This window comes from Oncorhynchus nerka, linkage group LG5 (genome assembly GCF_034236695.1).
Source record: "Oncorhynchus nerka isolate Pitt River linkage group LG5, Oner_Uvic_2.0, whole genome shotgun sequence".
Classification (NCBI taxonomy): domain Eukaryota; kingdom Metazoa; phylum Chordata; class Actinopteri; order Salmoniformes; family Salmonidae; genus Oncorhynchus; species Oncorhynchus nerka.
The window spans coordinates 2337252-2361759 of NC_088400.1; the positions used below are offsets into that span (position 1 = coordinate 2337252).

The window sequence follows — 24508 nt, forward strand, 5'->3', positions numbered from 1 at the left end:
CCCCAGTTATAATAACCTCACGTCCCCAGTTATAATAACCCCACGGCCCCCAGTTATAATAACCCCACGGTTATAATAACCCCCAGTTATAATAACCTCATTATAATAACCTCACGCCCCCAGTTATAATATCCTCATGTCCCCCAGTTATAATAACCTCACGGCCCCCAGTTATAATAACCTCACGGCCCCCAGTTATAATAACCTCATAGCTCACGTCCCCCAGTTATAATAACCTCACGTCCCCAGTTATAATAACCTCATACCTCATGTCCCCCAGTTATAATAACCTCACGTCCCCAGTTATAATAACCTCACGCCCCCAGTTATAATAACCTCATATAATAACTCACGCCCCCAGTTATAATAACCTCACGCCCCCAGTTATAATAACCTCAGTATAATAACCTCACGCCCCCAGTTATAATAACCTAACCTCACGTCCCCCAGTTATAATAACCTCATAGCTCCCCAGTTATAATAACCGCACATCCCCCAGTTATATAACCTCATACCTCACGTCCCCCAGTTATTATAACCTCACGTCCACCAGTTATAATAACCTCCACGTCACCCCCAGTTATAATAACCTCACCCCAGTTATAATAACCTCACGTCCCCCAGTTATAATAACCTCACGTCCCCCAGTTATAATAACCTCACGTCCCCCAGTTATTATAACCTCATACCTCACGTCCCCCCAGTTATTATAACCTCATACCTCACGTCCCCCCAGTTATAATAACCTCATACCTCACGTCCCCCCAGTTATAATAACCTCATACCTCATGGACCCCAGTTATAACCTCATACCTCATGGACCCCAGTTATAACCTCATACCTCATGGACCCCAGTTATAACCTCATACCTCATGGACCCCAGTTATAACCTCATACCTCATGGACCCCAGTTATAACCTCATACCTCATGGACCCCAGTTATAACCTCATACCTCATGGACCCCAGTTATAACCTCATACCTCAAGGACCCCAGTTATAACCTCATACCTCAAGGACCCCAGTTATAACCTCATACCTCATGGACCCCAATTTTCCCTTCTCCATGAAGAGTTCCACCATGGGGTTGTGTCTCTCTCCCTGAGGGTAGAGCCGTGCGTACAGCGTCCTGTTGCCCACCACGTCTCTGAACCAATATACTGCCTGTTGGGTCCAGCCACACTCGTCCACTGGGCGCACCTGGGATGAGACCAGTAACTTGGGGTCATATAATACAGGAGACAAGTAAAAAGATATGACCCTCTCAACTAAATAACTCATTTTTTAAACCTTTATTTATCCAGTCAAGTGATGTTATATGCCGGTACGGTTATAGGGATAAATTGTGGTGTGGTTAAGTATTGGCCACAGTAGAACCTGACAACAACCAGGGAGAACCACTCACATTAGCCAGGGAGACCTGTATGGCCTGTAGAGGAAGTGATGTCATCTCAGCACTGAGTTCCTTGATGTTACATAGAGACAGACAGGAAGTGTCTCCGTAGTCCAGCCTCCTCACCTCCACCTCATTGATGTCTGACAGACAGAGGAGAAATATAGAAGTTTCCCTTACCGAGCGAGGAGTAGTACACTACATGACCAAAAGTATGTGGACACCTGCTCGTTTAACATCTCATTCCAAAATCATGGGCATTAATATGGAGTTGGTCCCCCCTTTGCTGCTATAACAGCCTCCACTCTTCTGGGAAGGCTTTCCCCTAGATGTTGGAACATTGCTGCTATAACAGCCTCCACTCTTCTGGGAAGGCTTTCCACTAGATGTTGGAACATTACTGCTATAACAGCCTCCACTCTTCTGGGAAGGCTTTCCACTAGATGTTGGAACATTACTGCTATAACAGCCTCCACTCTTCTGGGAAGGCTTTCCACTAGATGTAGGAACATTGCTGCTATAACAGCCTCCACTCTTCTGGGAAGGCTTTCCACTAGATGTTGGAACATTGCTGCTATAGCAGCCTCCACTCTTCTGGGAAGGCTTTCCACTAGATGTAGGAACATTGCTGCTATAACAGCCTCCACTCTTCTGGGAAGGCTTTCCACTAGATGTAGGAACATTGCTGCTATAACAGCATTTTTTACTAACATTTACTAACATTTTTTATTTTTAAAATTGTACCTTTATTTAACTAGGCAAGTCAGTTAAGAACAAATTCTTAATTTCAATGACGGCCTAGGAACAGTGGGTTAACTGCCTGTTCAGGGGCAGCCTTCTGGGAAGGCTTTCCACTAGATGTTGGAACATTGCTGCGGGGACTTGCTTCAATTCAGCCACAAGAGCATTAGTGAGGTCGGTCACTGATGTTGGGGGTGATTAGGCCTGGCTCACAGTCAGCGTTCCAATTCATCCCAAAGGTGTTCGATGGGGTTGAGGTCAAGGCTCTGTGCAGGTCTGTCAAGTTCTTTCACACCGATCTCAACAAACCATTTCTGTACGAACCGGTCTTTGTGCACAGAGACATTGTCATACTAAAACAGCTTAGGGCTGTTACCACAAAGTTGGAAGCACAGAATCGTCTAGAATGTCATTGTATGCTGTAGCGTTAAGATTTCCCTTCACTATAAATAAGGGGCCTTCCCAGAATAGTGGAGGCTGTTATAGCAGGATTACTAACATTCCGCGGCGTCCTAGGGATTATTAACATTCCGCAGCGTCCTAGGGATTATTAACATTCCGCGGCGTCCTAGGGATTATTAACATTCCGCGGCGTCCTAGGGATTATTAACATTCCGCGGCGTCCTAGGGATTATTAACATTCCGCGGCGTCCTAGGGATTACTAACATTCCGCGGCGTCCTAGGGATTACTAACATTCCGCAGCGTCCTAGGGATTATTAACATTCCGCAGCGTCCTAGGGATTACTAACATTCCGCAGCGTCCTAGGGATTATTAACATTCCGCAGCGTCCTAGGGATTACTAACATTCCGCGGCGTTCTAGGGATTATTAACATTCCGCGGCGTCCTAGGGACTATTAACATTCCGCGGCGCGTCCTAGGGACTACTAACATTCCGCGGCGTCCTAGGGACTACTAACATTCCGCGGCGTCCTAGGGACTACTAACATTCCGCGGCGTCCTAGGGATTATTAACATTCCGCGGCGTCCTAGGGATTATTAACATTCTAGGGATTATTAACATTCCGCGGCGTCCTAGGGATTATTAACATTCCGCGGCGTCCTAGGGACTACTAACATTCCGCGGCGTCCTAGGGACTTATTAACATTCCGCAGCGTCCTAGGGACTATTAACATTCCGCAGCGTCCTAGGGACTACTAACATTCCGCGGCGTCCTAGGGACTACTAACATTCCGCGGCGTCCTAGGGACTACTAACATTCCGCAGCGTCCTAGGGATTATTAACATTCCGCAGCGTCCTAGGGATTACTAACATTCCGCGGCGTTCTAGGGATTATTAACATTCCGCGGCGTCCTAGGGACTATTAACATTCCGCGGCGTCCTAGGGACTACTAACATTCCGCGGCGTCCTAGGGACTACTAACATTCCGCGGCGTCCTAGGGACTACTAACATTCCGCGGCGTCCTAGGGATTATTAACATTCTAGGGATTATTAACATTCCGCGGCGTCCTAGGGATTATTAACATTCCGCGGCGTCCTAGGGACTACTAACATTCCGCGGCGTCCTAGGGATTATTAACATTCCGCAGCGTCCTAGGGATTATTAACATTCCGCAGCGTCCTAGGGATTACTAACATTCCGCAGCGTCCTAGGGACTACTAACATTCCGCGGCGTCCTAGGGACTACTAACATTCCGCGGCGTCCTAGGGAGTACTAACATTCCGCGGCGTCCTAGGGATTACTAACATTCCGCGGCGTCCTAGGGATTACTAACATTCCGCGGCGTCCTAGGGATTACTAACATTCCGCGGCGTCCTAGGGATTACTAACATTCCGCGGCGTCCTAGGGATTATTAACATTCCGCGGCGTCCTAGGGATTATTAACATTCCGCGGCGTCCTAGGGATTACTAACATTCCGCGGCGTCCTAGGGATTATTAACATTCCGTAGCGTCCTAGGGATTATTAACATTCCGCAGCGTCCTAGGGATTACTAACATTCCGCAGCGTCCTAGGGATTACTAACATTCCGCAGCGTCCTAGGGATTACTAACATTCCGCAGCGTCCTAGGGATTATTAACATTCCGCAGCGTCCTAGGGATTATTAACATTCCGCAGCGTCCTAGGGATTATTAACATTCCGCAGCGTCCTAGGGATTATTAACATTCCGCAGCGTCCTAGGGATTATTAACATTCCGCAGCGTCCTAGGGATTACTAACATTCCGCAGCGTCCTAGGGATTATTAACATTTACCTCATGTTTTACATTTACGTCAATTAGCAGACACTCTTTCCAGAGCGATTTACAGACGCAATTAGAGTTCATCGCCTTGTTCAAGGGCACATCAGATTTTTCATCTTGTCGGCTCGGGGATTCGAACTAGCAACCTTTTGGTTGCTGGCCCAACACTAACCTCCACTCATCATGAAACATATCTTACCTCCACTCATGCCACATATCTTGGCCACCTGTGCCCGACACCACCTCTCCTGTTGGGGGAACCAAGCCATGACGTAGGTCCCGATGTCTGGAGTACACTTCAGCTCTGCTAAACTACTGCAAGACAACCAGCCAACGACAGGGTTGAGAAAATGACTAAATGAAAAGAACTTGGGTCAAGTCCTGTTTTAGACTTGACCTCTGCTTAAAGGTAGTGCACTACATCAGGAATAGGCTTCCATTTAGGATGCACCCTGAGTGTGTCTACTATTCGTCTTACACCAATCCAATGCTTCTTGAGAGGGAGTGGATAAGAGCACACTTTGAGGAGAAGGGTACTATGGAGTACAAATGTTATTAGCTCAATGTGGCACTATACGGGCCCTGGTGAAAAGTAGTGCACTATATAGGGTACCATTGGGCCCTGGTGAAAAGTAGTGCACACTATATAGGGAATAGGGTACCATTGGGCCCTGGTGGAAAGTAGTGCACTATATAGGGAATAGGGTACCATCTTGGACACCCAATATAACTCACTCAGTGTTGAGGTCCTCCAGCTGGAGGGTGGCGTCGGCCTGTTGGATGTAGAAGTTCCCAGGATGCACCACGTGACTCACCACCACCGCCATCTCCTCAAATTTACGGATCTGGAACTCTGGAATGTTCAGACACTGGTTGCCTGGGGTAACCAAGGAACAACAGTTCTGGAATCTCTGGAGTTCTGGAGTCAGACTGATATTGTTGATATCTTCCTGAACCTCCCCCGTCACATGTCCCTCTTTGATCTGTAGGCTGTGGATGGATGGAGCTGGGGGTTGGAGGGTCTTATTAGAGATCTCTACACTCCGACACTGGAGACTAGCGGCAGACATCTTGTTCTCCGAGGTGGTGACGACGTCAGAGGAAGGACCGCTCCTTGTCGCCTCGGTAAAGACGTCTCCTATGTCCCAGAGCTCCGTCTTGGTGGCAATGATACAGCTGAAGATCAGAGAGCCTCCAGACTCCACACGCTTTACTGTGAACACCGGGGCCTGGGAGGGGAGGAGAGGATAGGGTAGGAGAAGATAGGAGAGGGTAGGGTAGGAGAAGAGAAGATAGGGTAGGAGAAGATAGGAGAGGGTAGGGTAGGAGAAGATAGGAGAGGATAGGGTAGGAGAAGATAGGAGAGGATAGGGTAGGAGAAGATAGGAGAGGGTAGGGTAGGAGAAGATAGGAGAGGGTAGGGTAGGAGAAGATAGGAGAGGGTAGGGTAGGAGAAGATAGGAGAGGGTAGGGTAGGAGAAGATAGGAGAGGGTAGGGGAGGAGAAGATAGGAGAGGGTAGGGGAGGAGAAGATAGGAGAGGGTAGGGGAGGAGAAGATAGGAGACGGTAGGGTAGGAGAAGATAGGAGAGGGTAAGAGAGGACATGATTATCTTGAACGTCCTGAGGTGAAAATAGTTTCAGACACACAGTAGTGGTGTATATAAAAAAAAAAGAGACTTTACATTACACTCAACATAATACATACATATTGGTTCAGCTGGTTATCTGGCAGCTCTGAAAACAGCTCCTTCTTTGGGACGCTGACGTTGTGGTTCTTAGTTTCTAGAACATTCTGGGTTTCCTGGGCATGCTTTGTTTCCGGGAGGGGGTCAGAGGTCATTGCCGGGGCAGTGGAATCAGAGGTGTACTGGTAGTAGCTGGTGTGCTGGAAGAAAGCGGCCAACTCCATGAACGGCTCATTCCTGCAATTGGTTCGCAGGAATTGCATGAGCTGAGAGGACGTTTGCTTCTGGTGCTGCACTCTGGTGTCACTTCCTGAATCTAGAGGGGGAGGAGCCAGGGCTGTCATCTGGTAGGCTGGGTTACTGAACCCTGAGAGGAGCTCACCTGGGACAGGTAGGTCTAGATCTGTCGCTCCAGGTGTTTGTTTGATTTGACTGTTCTCTTTCATTTGAGAGGTTGTAACCGTCGTTGTATTTGGCTGCTGCGGGGTCTTCTCCTTGGAGATAAAGATCCCATTGTCTTTGGTCAGATTCAGACTGGCTACGCTGGTTGAGGAGCTGGGGATTGGGAGCTTTGCTACTTTGCTGGAGGAGGAGATGCTGCATATAAAGACCTGATCCTTCTGGAAGTCTTCATCTTGAGAGGAGGAAGAGGAGCAGAAGAGTTTGAGTTGCTGTAGGGCAGGCAAGGCTCCCAGCATCTGTACTGCCTTGGTGATGGAGCCGGCCATGAAGACGTTCTGCAGCATGGGACCAAACTTCAGCACGTCTGACGATGTCATGATGCCTCGGCCTCTGGATAGCGCTGGCTGCAACAGGCTGTTTAGGGGTCTGGTGGAAGCTGGGGCACTGAATTGTGGATCTGTGGAGCCAATGGCAGGGGGAGAGAAAATATCTTTTAAGAAATACAGACCATCCCAAATGTTCCCTTGGACCAGGGTTCCCCCCCCTGGGTGCCCATTTGAGTTGTTGCCTTCGCACTACACAGCAGATTTTAAAAAACAACAACAGATATGTAGTGCTAGGTGAAAAACTCATACATTCACCCAGTGTGGGGGGCAGGATCCTTGCTTTAGACCAGTGGCCAACACTAAGGTGGGTAGGATAGGAGATGGTAACAAAGCTGATACTGTGACTCTACGAATACAGAAAAGTTGTTTTTATAAGTTGGTTAAAGTTGTTATTTATCACTGCAGCTGTGATGAATGAGTACAACCATCACTGTAATGAATGAGTACAACCATCACTGCAGCTGTAATGAATGAGTACAACCATCACTGCAGCTGTAATGAATGAGTACAACCATCACTGCAGCTGTAATGAATGAGTACAACCATCACTGTAATGAATGAGTACAACCATCACTGCAGCTGTAATGAATGAGTACAACCATCACTGCAGCTGTAATGAATGAGTACAACCATCACTGCAGCTGTAATGAATGAGTACAACCATCACTGTAATGAATGACTACAACCATCACTGCAGCTGTAATGAATGAGTACAACCATCACTGCAGCTGTAATGAATGACTACAACCATCACTGTAATGAATGAGAACAACCATCACTGCAGCTGTGATGAATGAGTACAACCATCACTGCAGCTGTAATGAATGACTACAACCATCACTGTGATGAATGAGTACAACCATCACTGCAGCTGTAATGAATGAGTACAACCATCACTGTAATGAATGAGTACAACCATCACTGTAATGAATGAGTACAACCATCACTGCAGCTGTAATGAATGAGTACAACCATCACTGCAGCTGTAATGAATGAGTACAACCATCACTGCAGCTGTAATGAATGAGTACAACCATCACTGTAATGAATGACTACAACCATCACTGCAGCTGTAATGAATGAGTACAACCATCACTGCAGCTGTAATGAATGACTACAACCATCACTGTAATGAATGAGTACAACCATCACTGCAGCTGTAATGAATGACTACAACCATCACTGTGATGAATGAGTACAACCATCACTGTAATGAATGAGTACAACCATCACTGTAATGAATGAGTACAACCATCACTGTAATGAATGAGTACAACCATCACTGTAATGAATGAGTACAACCATCACTGTAATGAATGAGTACAACCATCACAACCATCACTGTAATGAATGAGTACAACCATCACTGTAATGAATGAGTACAACCATCACTGTAATGAATGAGTACAACCATCACTGTAATGAATGAGTACAACCATCACTGTAATGAATGAGTACAACCATCACTGTAATGAATGAGTACAACCATCACTGTAATGAATGAGAACAACCATCACTGCAGCTGTAATGAATGAGTACAACCATCACTGTAATGAATGACTACAACCATCACTGTAATGAATGAGTACAACCATCACTGCAGCTGTACTGAATGATTACAACCATCACTGTAATGAATGAGTACAACCATCACTGTAATGAATGAGTACAACCATCACTGCAGCTGTAATGAATGAGAACAACCATCACTAATGAATGACCACAACCATCAATGTAATGAATGAGTACAACCATCACTGTAATGAATGAGAACAACCATCACTGCAGCTGTAATGAATGAGTACAACCATCACTGTAATGAATGACTACAACCATCACTGTAATGAATGAGTACAACCATCACTGCAGCTGTACTGAATGATTACAACCATCACTGTAATGAATGAGTACAACCATCACTGTAATGAATGAGTACAACCATCACTGCAGCTGTAATGAATGAGAACAACCATCACTAATGAATGACCACAACCATCAATGTAATGAATGATTACAACCATCACTGTAATGAATGAGTACAACCATCACTGTAATGAATGAGTACAACCATCACTGTAATGAATGAGTACAACCATCACTGTAATGAATGAGTACAACCATCACTGTAATGAATGAGAACAACCATCACTGTAATGAATGAGTACAACCATCACTGTAATGAATGAGTACAACCATCACTGTAATGAATGAGTACAACCATCACTGTAATGAATGAGTACAACCATCACTGTAATGAATGAGAACAACCATCACTGCAGCTGTGATGAATGACCACAACCATCACTGTAATGAATGAGTACAACCATCACTGTAATGAATGAGTACAACCATCACTGTAATGAATGAGTACAACCATCACTGTAATGAATGAGTACAACCATCACTGTAATGAATGAGTACAACCATCACTGTAATGAATGAGTACAACCATCACTGCAGCTGTAATGAATGAGAACAACCATCACTGTAATGAATGAGAACAACCATCACTGTAATGAATGAGTACAACCATCACTGTAATGAATGAGTACAACCATCACTGTAATGAATGAGTACAACCATCACTGTAATGAATGAGTACAACCATCACTGTAATGAATGAGTACAACCATCACTGTAATGAATGAGAACAACCATCACTGCAGCTGTGATGAATGACCACAACCATCACTGTAATGAATGAGTACAACCATCACTGTAATGAATGAGTACAACCATCACTGTAATGAATGAGTACAACCATCACTGTAATGAATGAGTACAACCATCACTGTAATGAATGAGTACAACCATCACTGCAGCTGTAATGAATGAGAACAACCATCACTGTAATGAATGAGAACAACCATCACTGTAATGAATGAGTACAACCATCACTGTAATGAATGAGTACAACCATCACTGTAATGAATGAGTACAACCATCACTGTAATGAATGAGTACAACCATCACTGTAATGAATGAGTACAACCATCACTGTAATGAATGAGAACAACCATCACTGCAGCTGTGATGAATGACCACAACCATCACTGTAATGAATGAGTACAACCATCACTGTAATGAATGAGTACAACCATCACTGTAATGAATGAGTACAACCATCACTGTAATGAATGAGTACAACCATCACTGCAGCTGTAATGAATGAGAACAACCATCACCGTAATGAATGAGAACAACCATCACCGTAATGAATGAGTACAACCATCACCGTAATGAATGAGTACAACCATCACCGTAATGAATGAGTACAACCATCACCGTAATGAATGAGTACAACCATCACCGTAATGAATGAGTACAACCATCACCGTAATGAATGAGTACAACCATCACCGTAATGAATGAGTACAACCATCACCGTAATGAATGAGTACAACCATCACCGTAATGAATGAGTACAACCATCACCGTAATGAATGAGTACAACCATCACCGTAATGAATGAGTACAACCATCACCGTAATGAATGAGTACAACCATCACTGTAATGAATGAGTACAACCATCACTGTAATGAATGAGTACAACCATCACTGCAGCTGTAATGAATGAGAACAACCATCACTGTAATGAATGAGAACAACCATCACGGTAATGAATGAGTACAACCATCACGGTAATGAATGAGTACAACCATCACTGTAATGAATGAGTACAACCATCACTGTAATGAATGAGTACAACCATCACTGTAATGAATGAGTACAACCATCACTGTAATGAATGAGAACAACCATCACTGTAATGAATGAGAACAACCATCACTGTAATGAATGAGTACAACCATCACTGTAATGAATGAGTACAACCATCACTGTAATGAATGAGTACAACCATCACTGCAGCTGTAATGAATGAGAACAACCATCACTAATGAATGACCACAACCATCACTGTAATGAATGATTACAACCATCACTGTAATGAAGGAGTACAACCATCACTGCAGCTGTAATGAATGAGTACAACCATCACTGTAATGAATGAGAACAACCATCACTGTAATGAATGAGAACAACCATCACTGTAATGAATGAGTACAACCATCACTGTAATGAATGAGTACAACCATCACTAATGAATGAGTACAACCATCACTGTAATGAATGAGAACAACCAGCACTGCAGCTGTAATGAATGAGAACAACCATCACTGTAATGAATGAGTACAACCATCACTATAATGAATGAGTACAACCATCACTGTAATGAATGAGTACAACCATCACTGTAATGAATGAGTACAACCATCACTGTAATGAATGAGTACAACCATCACTGTAATGAATGAGTACAACCATCACTGTAATGAATGAGTACAACCATCACTGTAATGAATGAGTACAACCATCACTGTAATGAATGAGTACAACCATCACTGTAATGAATGAGTACAACCATCACTGTAATGAATGAGTACAACCATCACTGTAATGAATGAGTACAACCATCACTGTAATGAATGAGTACAACCATCACTGTAATGAATGAGTACAACCATCACTGTAATGAATGAGTACAACCATCACCGTAATGAATGAGTACAACCATCACCGTAATGAATGAGTACAACCATCACCGTAATGAATGAGTACAACCATCACCGTAATGAATGAGTACAACCATCACCGTAATGAATGAGTACAACCATCACCGTAATGAATGAGTACAACCATCACTGTAATGAATGAGTACAACCATCACTGTAATGAATGAGAACAACCATCACTGTAATGAATGAGAACATAGAACTTTCGCATTCCGGTCGCATTCCGCTTCGCTCCACAGGTAGTATCACATTTTCATTTCATTTCATTACAGTCCCAACGGTGTGATTTGTTTGATCGTAGCTAGCTACATAGCTAGCTACATAGCCGTCTTTGTTTCAAAGATAATTGTGTAGTCTAGAGCGATTTTCTAGGTTAGCTAGCCAGCTATTGTCGTTCTCCTAACGCAACGTAACGTAACCAACACTGCTAGCTAGCCCCCGAAAAGCAGCATTGTAGAAACTTCACACTCAACGGTACGACTTGATTAGGGTAGTGTCAACAACGCAGCTAGCCTACCCCAGCAGTACTGTATCATTTTAATCATTTTAGTCAATTAGATTCTTGCTACGTAAGCTTAACTCTCTGAACATTAGAGACGTGTAGTCCACTTGTCATTCCAATCTCCTCTGCATTAGCGTAGCCTCTTCTCTAGCCTGTCAACTATGTGTCTGTCTATCCCTGTTCTCTCCTCTCTGCACAGACCATACAAACGCTCCACACCGCATGGCCGCGGCCACCCTAATCTGGTGGTCCCAGCGCGCACGACCCACGTGGAGTTCCAGGTCTCCGGTAGCCTCTGGAACTGCCGATCTGCGGCCAACAAGGCAGAGTTCATCTCAGCCTATGCCTCCCTCCAGTCCCTCGACTTCTTGGCTCTGACGGAAACATGGATCACCACAGACAACACCGCTACTCCTACTGCTCTCTCTTCGTCCGCCCACGTGCTCTCGCACACCCAGAGAGCTTCTGGTCAGCGGGGTGGTGGCACCGGGATCCTCATCTCTCCCAAGTGGTCATTCTCTCTTTCTCCCCTTACCCATCTGTCTATCGCCTCCTTTGAATTCCATGCTGTCACAGTTACTAGCCCTTTCAAGCTTAACATCCTTATCATTTATCGCCCTCCAGGTTCCCTCGGAGAGTTCATCAATGAGCTTGATGCCTTGATAAGCTCCTTTCCTGAGGACGGCTCACCTCTCACAGTTCTGGGCGACTTTAACCTCCCCACGTCTACCTTTGACTCATTCCTCTCTGCCTCCTTCTTTCCACTCCTCTCCTCTTTTGACCTCACCCTCTCACCTTCCCCCTACTCACAAGGCAGGCAATACGCCGACCTCATCTTTACTAGATGCTGTTCCTCCACTAACCTCATTGCAACTCCTCCAAGTCTCCGACCACTACCTTGTATCCTTTTCCCTCTCATCCAACACTTCCCACACTGCCCCTACTCGGATGGTATCGCGCCGTCCCAACCTTCGCTCTCTCTCCCCCGCTACTCTCTCCTCTTCCATCCTATCATCTCTTCCCTCTGCTCAAACCTTCTCCAACCTATCTCCTGATTCTGCCTCCCTCAACCCTCCTCTCCCTCCCTTTCTGCATCCTTTGACTCTCTATGTCCCCTATCCTCCAGGCCGGCTCGGTCCTCCCCTCCCGCTCCGTGGCTCGACGACTCATTGCGAGCTCACAGAACAGGGCTCCGGGCAGCCGAGCGGAAATGGAGGAAAACTCGCCTCCCTGCGGACCTGGCATCCTTTCACTCCCTCCTCTCTACATTTTCCTCCTCTGTCTCTGCTGCTAAAGCCACTTTCTACCACTCTAAATTCCAAGCATCTGCCTCTAACCCTAGGAAGCTCTTTGCCACCTTCTCCTCCCTCTTGAATCCTCCTCCCCCCTCCCCTCCTCCCTCTCTGCAGATGACTTCGTCAACCATTTTGAAAAGAAGGTCGACGACATCCGATCCTCGTTTGCTAAGTCAAACGACACCGCTGGTTCTGCTCACACTGCCCTACCCTGTGCTCTGACCTCTTTCTCCCCTCTCTCCAGATGACATCTCGCGTCTTGTGACGGCCGGCCGCCCAACAACCTGCCCGCTTGACCCTATCCCCTCCTCTCTTCTCCAGACCATCTCCGGTGACCTTCTCCCTTACCTCACCTCGCTCATCAACTCATCCCTGACCGCTGGCTACGTCCCTCCTGTCTTCAAGAGAGCGAGAGTTGCACCCCTTCTGAAAAAACCTACACTCGATCCCTCCGATGTCAACAACTACAGACCAGTATCCCTTCTTTCTTTTCTCTCCAAAACTCTTGAACGTGCCGTCCTTGGCCAGCTCTCCCGCTATCTCTCTCAGAATGACCTTCTTGATCCAAATCAGTCAGGTTTCAAGACTAGTCATTCAACTGAGACTGCTCTTCTCTGTATCACGGAGGCGCTCCGCACTGCTAAAGCTAACTCTCTCTCCTCTGCTCTCATCCTTCTAGACCTATCGGCTGCCTTCGATACTGTGAACCATCAGATCCTCCTCTCCACCCTCTCCGAGTTGGGCATCTCCGGCGCGGCCCACGCTTGGATTGCGTCCTACCTGACAGGTCGCTCCTACCAGGTGGCGTGGCGAGAATCCGTCTCCTCACCACGTGCTCTCACCACTGGTGTCCCCCAGGGCTCTGTTCTAGGCCCTCTCCTATTCCAGTCACTTGGCTCTGTCATAACCTCACATGGTCTCTCCTATCATTGCTATGCAGACGACACACAATTAGTCTTCTCCTTTCCCCCTTCTGACGACCAGGTGGCGAATCGCATCTCTGCATGTCTGGCAGACATATCAGTGTGGATGACGGATCATCACCTCAAGCTGAACCTCGGCAAGACGGAGCTGCTCTTCCTCCCGGGGAAGGACTGCCCGTTCCATGATCTCGCCATCACGGTTGACAACTCCATTGTGTCCTCGTCCCAGAGCGCTAAGAACCTTGGCGTGATCCTGGACAACACCCTGTCGTTCTCAAATAACATCAAGGCGGTGGCCCGTTCCTGTAGGTTCATGCTCTACAACATCCGCAGAGTACGACCCTGCCTCACACAGGAAGCGGCGCAGGTCCTAATCCAGGCACTTGTCATCTCCCGTCTGGATTACTGCAACTCGCTGTTGGCTGGGCTCCCTGCCTGTGCCATTAAACCCCTACAACTCATCCAGAACGCCGCAGCCCGTCTGGTGTTCAACCTTCCCAAGTTCTCTCACGTCACCCCGCTCCTCCGCTCTCTCCACTGGCTTCCAGTTGAAGCTCGCATCCGCTACAAGACCATGGTGCTTGCCTACGGAGCTGTGAGGGGAACGGCACCTCAGTACCTCCAGGCTCTGATCAGGCCCTACACCCAAACAAGGGCACTGCGTTCATCCACCTCTGGCCTGCTCGCCTCCCTACCACTGAGGAAGTACAGTTCCCGCTCAGCCCAGTCAAAACTGTTCGCTGCTCTGGCCCCCCAATGGTGGAACAAACTCCCTCACGACGCCAAGACAGCGGAGTCAATCACCACCTTCCGGAGACACCTGAAACCCCACCTCTTTAAGGAATACCTAGGATAGGATAAAGTAATCCTTCTCACCCCCCCCTCCCCCCCCCGCCCCTTAAAAGACCTAGATGCACTATTGTAAAGTGGCTGTTCCACTGGATGTCATACATAAGGTGAAAGCACCAATTTGTAAGTCGCTCTGGATAAGAGCGTCTGCTAAATGACTTAAATGTTAAATGTAAATGTAAACAACCATCACTGTAATGAATGAGAACAACCATCACTGTAATGAATGAGTACAACCATCACTGCAGCTGTAATGAATGAGTACAACCATCACTGCAGCTGTAATGAATGAGTACAACCATCACTGTAATGAATGATTACAACCATCACTGCAGCTGTAATGAATGAGTACAACCATCACTGTAATGAATGAGTACAACCATCACTGCAGCTGTAATGAATGAGTACAACCATCACTGTAATGAATGATTACAACCATCACTGTAATGAATGAGTACAACCATCACTGTAATGAATGAGAACAACCATCACTGTAATGAATGAGTACAACCATCACTGTAATGAATGAGTACAACCATCACTGCAGCTGTAATGAATGAGTACAACCATCACTGTAATGAATGAGAACAACCATCACTGTAATGAATGAGTACAACCATCACTGCAGCTGTAATGAATGAGTACAACCATCACTGTAATGAATGAGAACAACCATCACTGTAATGAATGAGTACAACCATCACTGCAGCTGTAATGAATGAGTACAACCATCACTGCAGCTGTAATGAATGAGTACGGCTGTAATGAATGAGTACGGCTGTAATGAATGAGTACGGCTGTAATGAATGAGTACGGCTGTAATGAATGACTACAACCATCACTGCAGCTGTAATGAATGAGTACGGCTGTAATGAATGAGTATGGCAACGTGTTCCAATAAGATTGGCTGTTTTTATTAGAGGCTTGTCTTTTTAATGAAGAGGAATATTTCACGGTCACTGGTCATAGGAGGAACATGAATTGGTGCATGAAGCAGAAATAATGCAACTTGAGTTTCTCCATCGAGGATGAGGGACGGCGTCCCCTTTCCTCAGCGGAGGGACGGCGTCCCCTTTCCTCAGCGGAGGGACGGCGTCCCCTTTGCTCAGCGGAGGGACGGCGTCCCCTTTGCTCAGCGGAGGGACGGCGTCCCCTTTGCTCAGCGGAGGGACGGCGTCCCCTTTGCTCAGAGGAGGGACGGCGTCCCCTTTCCTCAGAGGAGGGACGGCGTCCCCTTTCCTCAGAGGAGGGACGGCGTCCCCTTTCCTCAGAGGAGGGACGGCGTCCCCTTTCCTCAGCGGAGGGACGGCGTCCCCTTTCCTCAGCGGAGGGACGGCGTCCCCTTTGCTCAGCGGAGGGACGGCGTCCCTCCGCGGACGGCGTCCCCTTTGCTCAGCGGAGGGACGGCGTCCCCTTTGCTCAGCGGAGGGACGGCGTCCCCTTTGCTCAGCGGAGGGACGGCGTCCCCTTTCCTCAGCGGAGGGACGGCGTCCCCTTTCCTCAGCGGAGGGACGGCGTCCCCTTTCTTCAGCGGAGGGACGGTGAGTCAGGTGAGAGGCAGCCTCACCACTGATCCCTCCCTCAGACTGAGCATCAGAAGGAGCCCGTCAGTCCAGTAACTCAGCTGGGCCTCACAAGTAATATAACTAATTATCTATTACCCCTTGACTTAAAAAAAATAAAAAATTACGTTACAGCCTTATTCTAAAATGGATTCAATTGTTTCCCCCCTCAATATCACATTTCCATAAGTATTCAGACCCTTTACTCAGTACTTTGGCGAATCACCTTTTGGCAGTGATTACAGCCTCGAGTCTTCTTGGGTATGATGCTACAAGCTTGGCAACCTGTTTTTGAGGAGTTTCTCCCATTCTTCTCTGCAGATCTTCTCATGCTCTGTCAGGTTGGATGGAGAGCGTCGCTGCACAGCTATTTTCAGGTCTCTCCAGAGATGTTCGATCGGGTTCAAGTCCGGGTTCTGGCTGGGCCACTCAAGGACATTCAGGGACTTGTCCCGAAGTCACTCCTGCGTTGTCTTGGCTGTGTGTTTAGGCTTGTTGTAAAGGTGAACCTTCGCCTCAGTCTGAGGTCCTGAGCACATTTTCATCAAGGATCTCTCTGTACTTTGCTCTGTTCATGTTTCCAGGTTGCAATTGTAAATGAGAACTTGTTCAACTTGCCTACCTGGTTAAATAAAGGTGAAATAAAAAAAATAAAAAAAATGTTTCCCTCGAATCCTGACTAGACTCCCAGTCCCTGCCACTGAAAAACATCCCCACAGCATGATGCTGCCACCACCATGCTTCACCGTCAGGATGGTGCCAGGTTTCTTCCAGACAATCAATTTAATTGACCACCGTTGGACTCCAAGTTGTAGAAACATCTGAAGGATGATCAATGGGAACAGGATGCACCCGAGCTCAATTTCAAGTCTCATAGAAAAGAGTCTGAATACTTATGTAAATAAGGCATTGGCAAATACATTTAGAAAACCTGTTTTCTTTGTCATTATGGGGATTGTAGATTGAAGGGGGGGGAAAAAAAACATTTTAATCCATTTTTGAAAAAGCTGTAACGTAACAATGTGGAAAAAAGTCAAAGGGTCTGAATACTTTCTGAATGTCCTGTATTACAATTAAAAAATATAAATGGTATGAGAAGAACAATACTGATAGGGCAATTCACAGACAATATGCAGTCATAATGTATTTGGTCTACTGCACAAACCTTAGTGCTCTAGATCTGTTTTTAAAATGGTTGACGTTGCAACAGCTCACACTTTTTAAGACCTGTTTTTTTTTTTTTTTTTTTTTAGACACATCCGATTGGTGGATCTCTGCTTTCTTTGGGACTCAAAGTGATCTGGACTCAGAAAAGGTTGGTGACCTTAGATCACCTCACACTTGTGGAGATAAGAGAAGATTCTAGTGTGCAATTACTCTTGGGCAGTATACTGTCTACCGGTGTATTTGCAAATAGCCACAGGATGGTTTTTCAATACCATCAAAACTATTTTTTTTTTAACTTTTTTAAATGCATTTTAAATATCTGTAGCTATTTTATTTTTTTTTGTAAATACTTGCAGTCAACTTGTGCATTAGGACGTAAAGCAGAATCCAATCGTATCTCACCTGTCACATTATGAAGTTAGTTCCCCAGCTCAGTTGAGACAGTCACGTGTTCGTTCGTAAAACGGGAGAAAGCAGGAGAATGAAAAAGCAAGGTCCTTTTTTTGGGGCAAAAAGACGCTTGGCCATAATTTTTCAAATGTTTAGGCCTATCATAGAAAGAATGTAGCCAGCTACATTTCCTAGTGTTTTGCTTAAAGTTAGACTTGCATTTTACCGGTGAAAAGTAGGCTAGCAACGCTGAGAAAACTACCTGAGAAGCTCCACATCAGTCAGAGTGCTGTCTGCTGATAGAATGATGGAGAACAGTAGCTCCACATCAGAGTGCTGTCTGCTGATAGAATGATGGAGAACAGCAGCTCCACATCAGTCTGTCTGCTGATAGAATGATGGAGAACAGTAGCTCCACATCAGAGTGCTGTCTGCTGATAGAATGATGGAGAACAGTAGCTCCACATCAGTCTGTCTGCTGATAGAATGATGGAGAACAGTAGCTCCACATCAGAGTGCTGTCTGCTGATAGAATGATGGAGAACAGCAGCTCCACATCAGAGTGCTGTCTGCTGATAGAATGATGGAGAACAGTAGCTCCACATCAGTCTGTCTGCTGATAGAATGATGGAGAGACAGTAGCTCCACATCAGTCAGAGTGCTGTCAGTAGCTCCACATCAGTCAGAGTGCTGTCTGCTGATAGAATGATGGAGAACAGTAGCTCCACATCAGAGTGCTGTCTGCTGATAGAATGATGGAGAACAGTAGCTCCACATCAGTCTGTCTGCTGGTAGAATGATGGAGAACAGTAGCTCCACATCAGAGTGCTGTCTGCTGATAAAATGATGGAGAACAGCAGCTCCACATCAGTCTGTCTGCTGATAGAATGATGGAGAACAGTAGCTCCACATCAGTCAGAGTGCTGTCTGCTGATAGAATGATGGAGAACAGTAGCTCCACATCAGTCTGTCTGCTGATAGAATGATGGAGAACAGTAGCTCCACATCATCAGTCTGTCTGATGAATGATGGAGAATGCCAGTCAGAGCATGCTGTTCGATAGAATTTCCACATCAGTCTGTTTAGAATGTGCAACTGAAGCACAAAATGAAAATTATGCAAAATAGTCTGTTATCACAACTGTCCTAGTTTAACTTGCTATCTAAGAAGTGGCTAAATGGAGAACAGTAGCTCCAAAGGTGCTGGTAGAATGATGGAGAACAGGAGCTCCACATCAGGCTGTCTGCTGATAGACATCATAGTGTGTCAGCTTTCTGCCGTGTTTGAGAAGTCAAAGCCCTTTGGATCAGTTATCTGTACAGCTACTACTGTCATTTTCATTTCCTTGTGTTTATGGCCCGATCTGCCTCCACATCCCCTGTGATGGCCCCTCCCCAGAATGATGGCCCCTCCCCATCAGTCTGCTGCTGAGAATGATGCCTGTTGCCCTCAGTCTGTCTCCAGACAGACTGTTGCATAACGTCTCTCGTACAGTAAATGTACATTTTCGTCTGTGCTCATTAGCATGTGTAGCTAGCAGCCTCCATGGAAATGCTCTATTACTTGTGCTAATTTAGTTGGCATTCTGTTCATTTTTGATGGAAAACCTTCAGTCTGTCTGTACTTATGCCAGTCAGAGCATGCAGTAAACCTTATTTAGAAGTGCAACTGAAGCACAAAATGAAAACAGCAAAATAGTCTGTTATCACAACCCCTAGTTTAACTTGCTATCTAAGCAAGTGGCTAAATGAATAAAGGTGCAAATCCTTATTGTGTCACTTTTGAGCAAAGCGGTACTACAGCTACTACAAACCTTATTGTGTACTTAGTCGCCTGTTGCCCTAGCGACTCCAGACAGACTGTTGCATAACGTCTCTCGTACAGTAAATGTACATTTTCTGTGCTCATGTGCTCACATGTACTAGTGTGTCAGTACTGGATCAGCCCTTTGGATCAGTTATCTGTACAGCTACTACTGTCATTTTCATTTCCTTGTGTTTATGGCCCGTCTGCCCCTCCCCCAGTCGGCCCCTCCCCCAGTCGGCCCCTCCCCCAGTCTGCTCCGAACCTTATTGTGTACTTAGTAAATGGTACTCTGTGCTCAAACCTTATTGTGCTACTTAGCTAATTTAGTTGGCTACTGTTCAAACCTTATTGTGTACTTAGCCGGTACTACCGCAAACCTTATTGTGTACTAAGCCGGTACTACCGTAAACCTTATTGTGTACTTAGCCGGTACTACCGCAAACCTTATTGTGTACTAAGCCGGTACTACCGTAAACCTTATTGTGTACTTAGCCGGTACTACCGTAAACCTTATTGTGTACAACAATCACTCAACGGAACTTACCGGTCGTCATAACAATCACTCAACGGAACTTACCGGTCGTCACAACAATCACTCAACGGAACTTACCGGTCGTCATAACAATCACTCAACGGAACTTACCGGTCGTCATAACAATCACTCAACGGAACTTACCGGTCGTCATAACAATCACTCAACGGAACTTACCGGTCGTCATAACAATCACTCAACGGAACTTACCGGTCGTCAGGTTTTTGAGTGCAGTTGAAAGTTTCTCAATGGCATAACATTTAGCATCCAAAGACCTGACGAGGTTGTCCAGCATATTGATAGGATGAGGCGCGCTCAGGAAGCTTCGGACTTCCACGTTGGCCTGTAGGAATTCAGAAACGTGTCAGTATTGGGAACTTTTATTAGAAAATATAGTTTATATAGTTACCCAACAAAGACAGAGTTAGGTAAATACGTCTGAAAATATAGTTTACCAAGCTAGACATAACTAAACAATGGAAGAAGCTAAGCTACACTAAATCTACCTTAAGAGAAATATAGTTTACGTAACTAGTTACTTTGGGGAAAAAAGTAGATCACTACATCCAAACAACTTTGTGACAAAATGTGATACAGTGAATACCTACAGTGCCTTCAGGAAGTATTCAGACCCCTTGACTTATTCCACATTCTGTTGTGTTACAGCCCTGAATTCAAAAACAGGTCTCACCCATCTACACACCATAATGAAAACATGTTTTTAGAACATTTTACAGAAATCTCATTTACGTAAGCATTCACACCCGTGTCTTTCTGGGTAAGTCTCTAAGAGCGATTACAGCCGTTAGTCTTTCTGGGTAAGTCTCTAAGAGCGATTACAGCCGTGTCTTTCTGGGTAAGTCTCTAAGAGCGATTACAGCCGTTAGTCTTTCTGGGTAAGTCTCTAAGAGCGATTACTTTCTGGGTAAGTCTCTAAGAGCGATTACAGCCGTGAGTCTTTCTGGGTAAGTCTCTAAGAGCGATTACAGCCGTTAGTCTTTCTGGGTAAGTCTCTAAGAGCGATTACAGCCGTGAGTCTTTCTGGGTTTTAGATTAACTAACTTCAAAGTAGTGACTCGGGACGTCGGTTTGATATGAAAGTTTATTTTAGTAAGAATACTTATTCACGTTACATTTAACAACTTTAGATTCTACAGAGCAATGCAGGTAAGATGCTAGCGGAAAGTCAGCTTAATCCCTAATCACCTGCACATAATTGGCGCGTTCTCTCATTCCTGTCGCAAGGCATTCTGGAACTTGCAGTCAAAAGCGTAATTCAATACTAACCAATACAATTACATATGTAAATAACTGTAAAGAAATGTCTTTAGATACAGCTCAATGAGTTAACTTAAACATTAACTCTGTAACACATTAAAGTTACAACATCGGGTAAGTCTATGAGTTTTGCACACCTGGATTGTAAAATATTTGCACATTATTATTTGTTATATTATTCAAGCTCCGTCAAGTTGGTTGTTGATCAATGATCAGCCATTTTCATGTCTTGCCAAAGATTGTCAAGCCGATTTAAGTCAAAACTGTAAATATGCCACTTTGAAACATTCAATGTCGTCTTTTGTAAGTACAGTTGAAGTCGGAAGTTTACATACACCTTAGCTAAATACATTTAAACTCAGTTTCACAATTCCTGACATTTAATCCTAGTAAAAATTCCCTGTCTTAGGTCAGTTAGGATCACCACTTTATTTTAAGAATGTGAAATGTCAGAATAATAGCAGAGAGAATGATTTATTTCAGCTTTTATTTCTTTCATCACATTCCCAGTGGTTCAGAAGTTTACATACACTCAATTAGTATTTGGACCACGATGGCTTGCTCCCAGACAAACTAAACAACTTCTTTGCTCGCTTTGAGGACAATACAGTGCCACCTACATGGCCCGCTACCAAAACCTGCGGGCTCTCCTTCACCGCAGTCAACGTGAGTAAAACATTTAAACGTTTTAACCTTCGCAGGGCTGCAGGCCCAGACGGCATCCCTAGCCGCGTCCTCAGAGCCTTCGCAGACCCGCTGGCTGGTGTGTTTACGGACATATTTAATGATAAAAATCGGTGGCCATATCGGAATCGGACAATATTAGCTATTAATGCCAACATCGGCATGATGTCTAGTTTAACGCTGATGTGCAAAACCGATGTCGAAGTTGACGTGCATACTAGAGGTCGACCGATTATGATTTTTCAACGCCGATACAGATTATTGGAGGACCCAAAAAAGCTGATACCGATTAAAATCTGCGATTTATTTTTATTTGTAAAAATGACAATTAAAATAAGTGTTTGTTCAGTATTGTTGTAAGTTAAAATAATACATCAATAAAATCAATTTAGCCTGAAATAAATAATGAAACATGTTCAATTTGGTTTAAATAATGCAAAAACAAAGTGTTGGAGAAGAAAGTAAAAGTGCAATATGTGCCATGTAAGAAAGCTAATGTTTAAGTTCCTTGCTCAGAACATGAGAACATATGAAAGCTGGTGGTTCCTTTTAACATGAGTCTTCAATATTCCCAGGTAAGAAGTTTTAGGTTGTAGTTATAGGAATTATAGGACCATTTCTCTCTATACCATTTGTATTTCATATACCTTGGACTGACTATTGGATGTTCTTATAGGCACTTTAATATTGCCAGAGTAACAGTATAGCTTCCGTCCCTCTCCTCGCCCCTACCTGGGCTCGAACCAGGAACACATCGACAACAGCCACCCTCGAAATACAAGCCTTTGGTCATTAATATGGTCGAATCCAGAAACTATCATTTCGAAAGCAAAACGTTTATTCTTTCAGTGAAATACGGAACCGTTCCATATTTTATCTAATGGGTGGCATCCATAAGTCTAAATATTCCTGCTACCTTGCACAACCTTCAATTTTATGTCATAATTATGTAAAATTCTGGCAAATTAGTTCGCAACGAGCCAGGCGGCCCAAACTGTTGCATATATCCTGACTCTGCGTGCAATGAACACAAGAGAAGTGACACAATTTCACCTGGTTAATATTGCCTGCTAACCTGGATTTATTTTAGCTAGATATGCAGGTTAAAAAATATATACCTCTGTGTATTGGTGTTTATGGTTAGGTACAGTCGTGCAATGATTATGCTTATTTCGCAAATGCGCTTTTGTTAAATCATCCCCCGTTTGACGACGTTGTCTGTCTTTGTCAGGAAGAAATAGTCTTCACACAGTTCGCAACGAGCCAGGCGGCCCAAACTGCTGCATATACCCTGACTCTGTTGCAAGAGAAGCGACACAATTACCTGAGTTAAAATAATTTTATGTTAGCATGCAATATTAACTAAATATGCAGGTTTAAAAATATATACTTGTGTATTGATTTTAAAAAGGCATTGATGTTTATAGTTAGGTACACATTGGAGCAACGACAGTCCTTTTTCACGAATGCGCACCGCATCGATTATATGCAACGCAGGACACGCTAGATAAACTAGTAATATCAAATCAATATCATAGTTAACTAGTGATTATGATTGATTGACAGATTGTTTTTTTATAAGATAAGTTTAATGCTAGCTAGCAACTTACCTTGGCTTCTTACTGCATTCGCGTAACAGGCAGGCTTCCTCGTGGAGTGCAATGAGAGGCAGGTGGTTAGAGCGTTGGACTAGTTAACCGTAAGGTTGCCAGTTTGAATTGCAGAGCTGACAAGGTAAAAATCTGTCGTTCTGCCCCTGAACAAGGCAGTTAACCCACCGTTCCCAGGCCGTCATTGAAAATAAGAATGTGTTCTTAACTGACTTGCCTCGTAAAATAAAAGGTGTAAAAAATTCAAATTAAATAAAATGTTTCAAATGTTTTTTGTTTTTTTTAAATTACAAATTTTAAAAAACGCCTAAATCGGTGTCCAAAAATATAGATTTTCGGTTGTTATGAAAATTTGAAATCGGCCATTCCGATTAATCGGTCGACCTCTAGTGCATGCCTATATTAACATAGCTAGATGACGTGATGATGCCGCGAAAAATGTTCAACACAGCATTCCTGAACTAGCCCACAATGTCTGATGTGTGGATCGAGCCATCAACATCTCGAGCAGTCGTT

General features: G+C 44.8%; 1 protein-coding gene across 1 annotated transcript in view; it reads right to left on the reverse strand.

Moving 5' to 3' along the window:
• The window catches only part of LOC115127259 (uncharacterized), a 49224-nt gene that overhangs the window by 17733 nt on the left and 6983 nt on the right, over positions 1 to 24508 (reverse strand). The window contains exons 2-7 of the mRNA XM_065019014.1: positions 20631 to 20763; positions 6052 to 6890; positions 5080 to 5573; positions 4544 to 4659; positions 1404 to 1534; positions 1038 to 1198 (exon numbers count right to left, since the gene is read on the reverse strand). Coding sequence (XP_064875086.1) covers positions 1038 to 1198; positions 1404 to 1534; positions 4544 to 4659; positions 5080 to 5573; positions 6052 to 6890; positions 20631 to 20763 — 1874 coding nt within the window. The remainder of the gene's footprint in view (positions 1 to 1037; positions 1199 to 1403; positions 1535 to 4543; positions 4660 to 5079; positions 5574 to 6051; positions 6891 to 20630; positions 20764 to 24508) is intronic.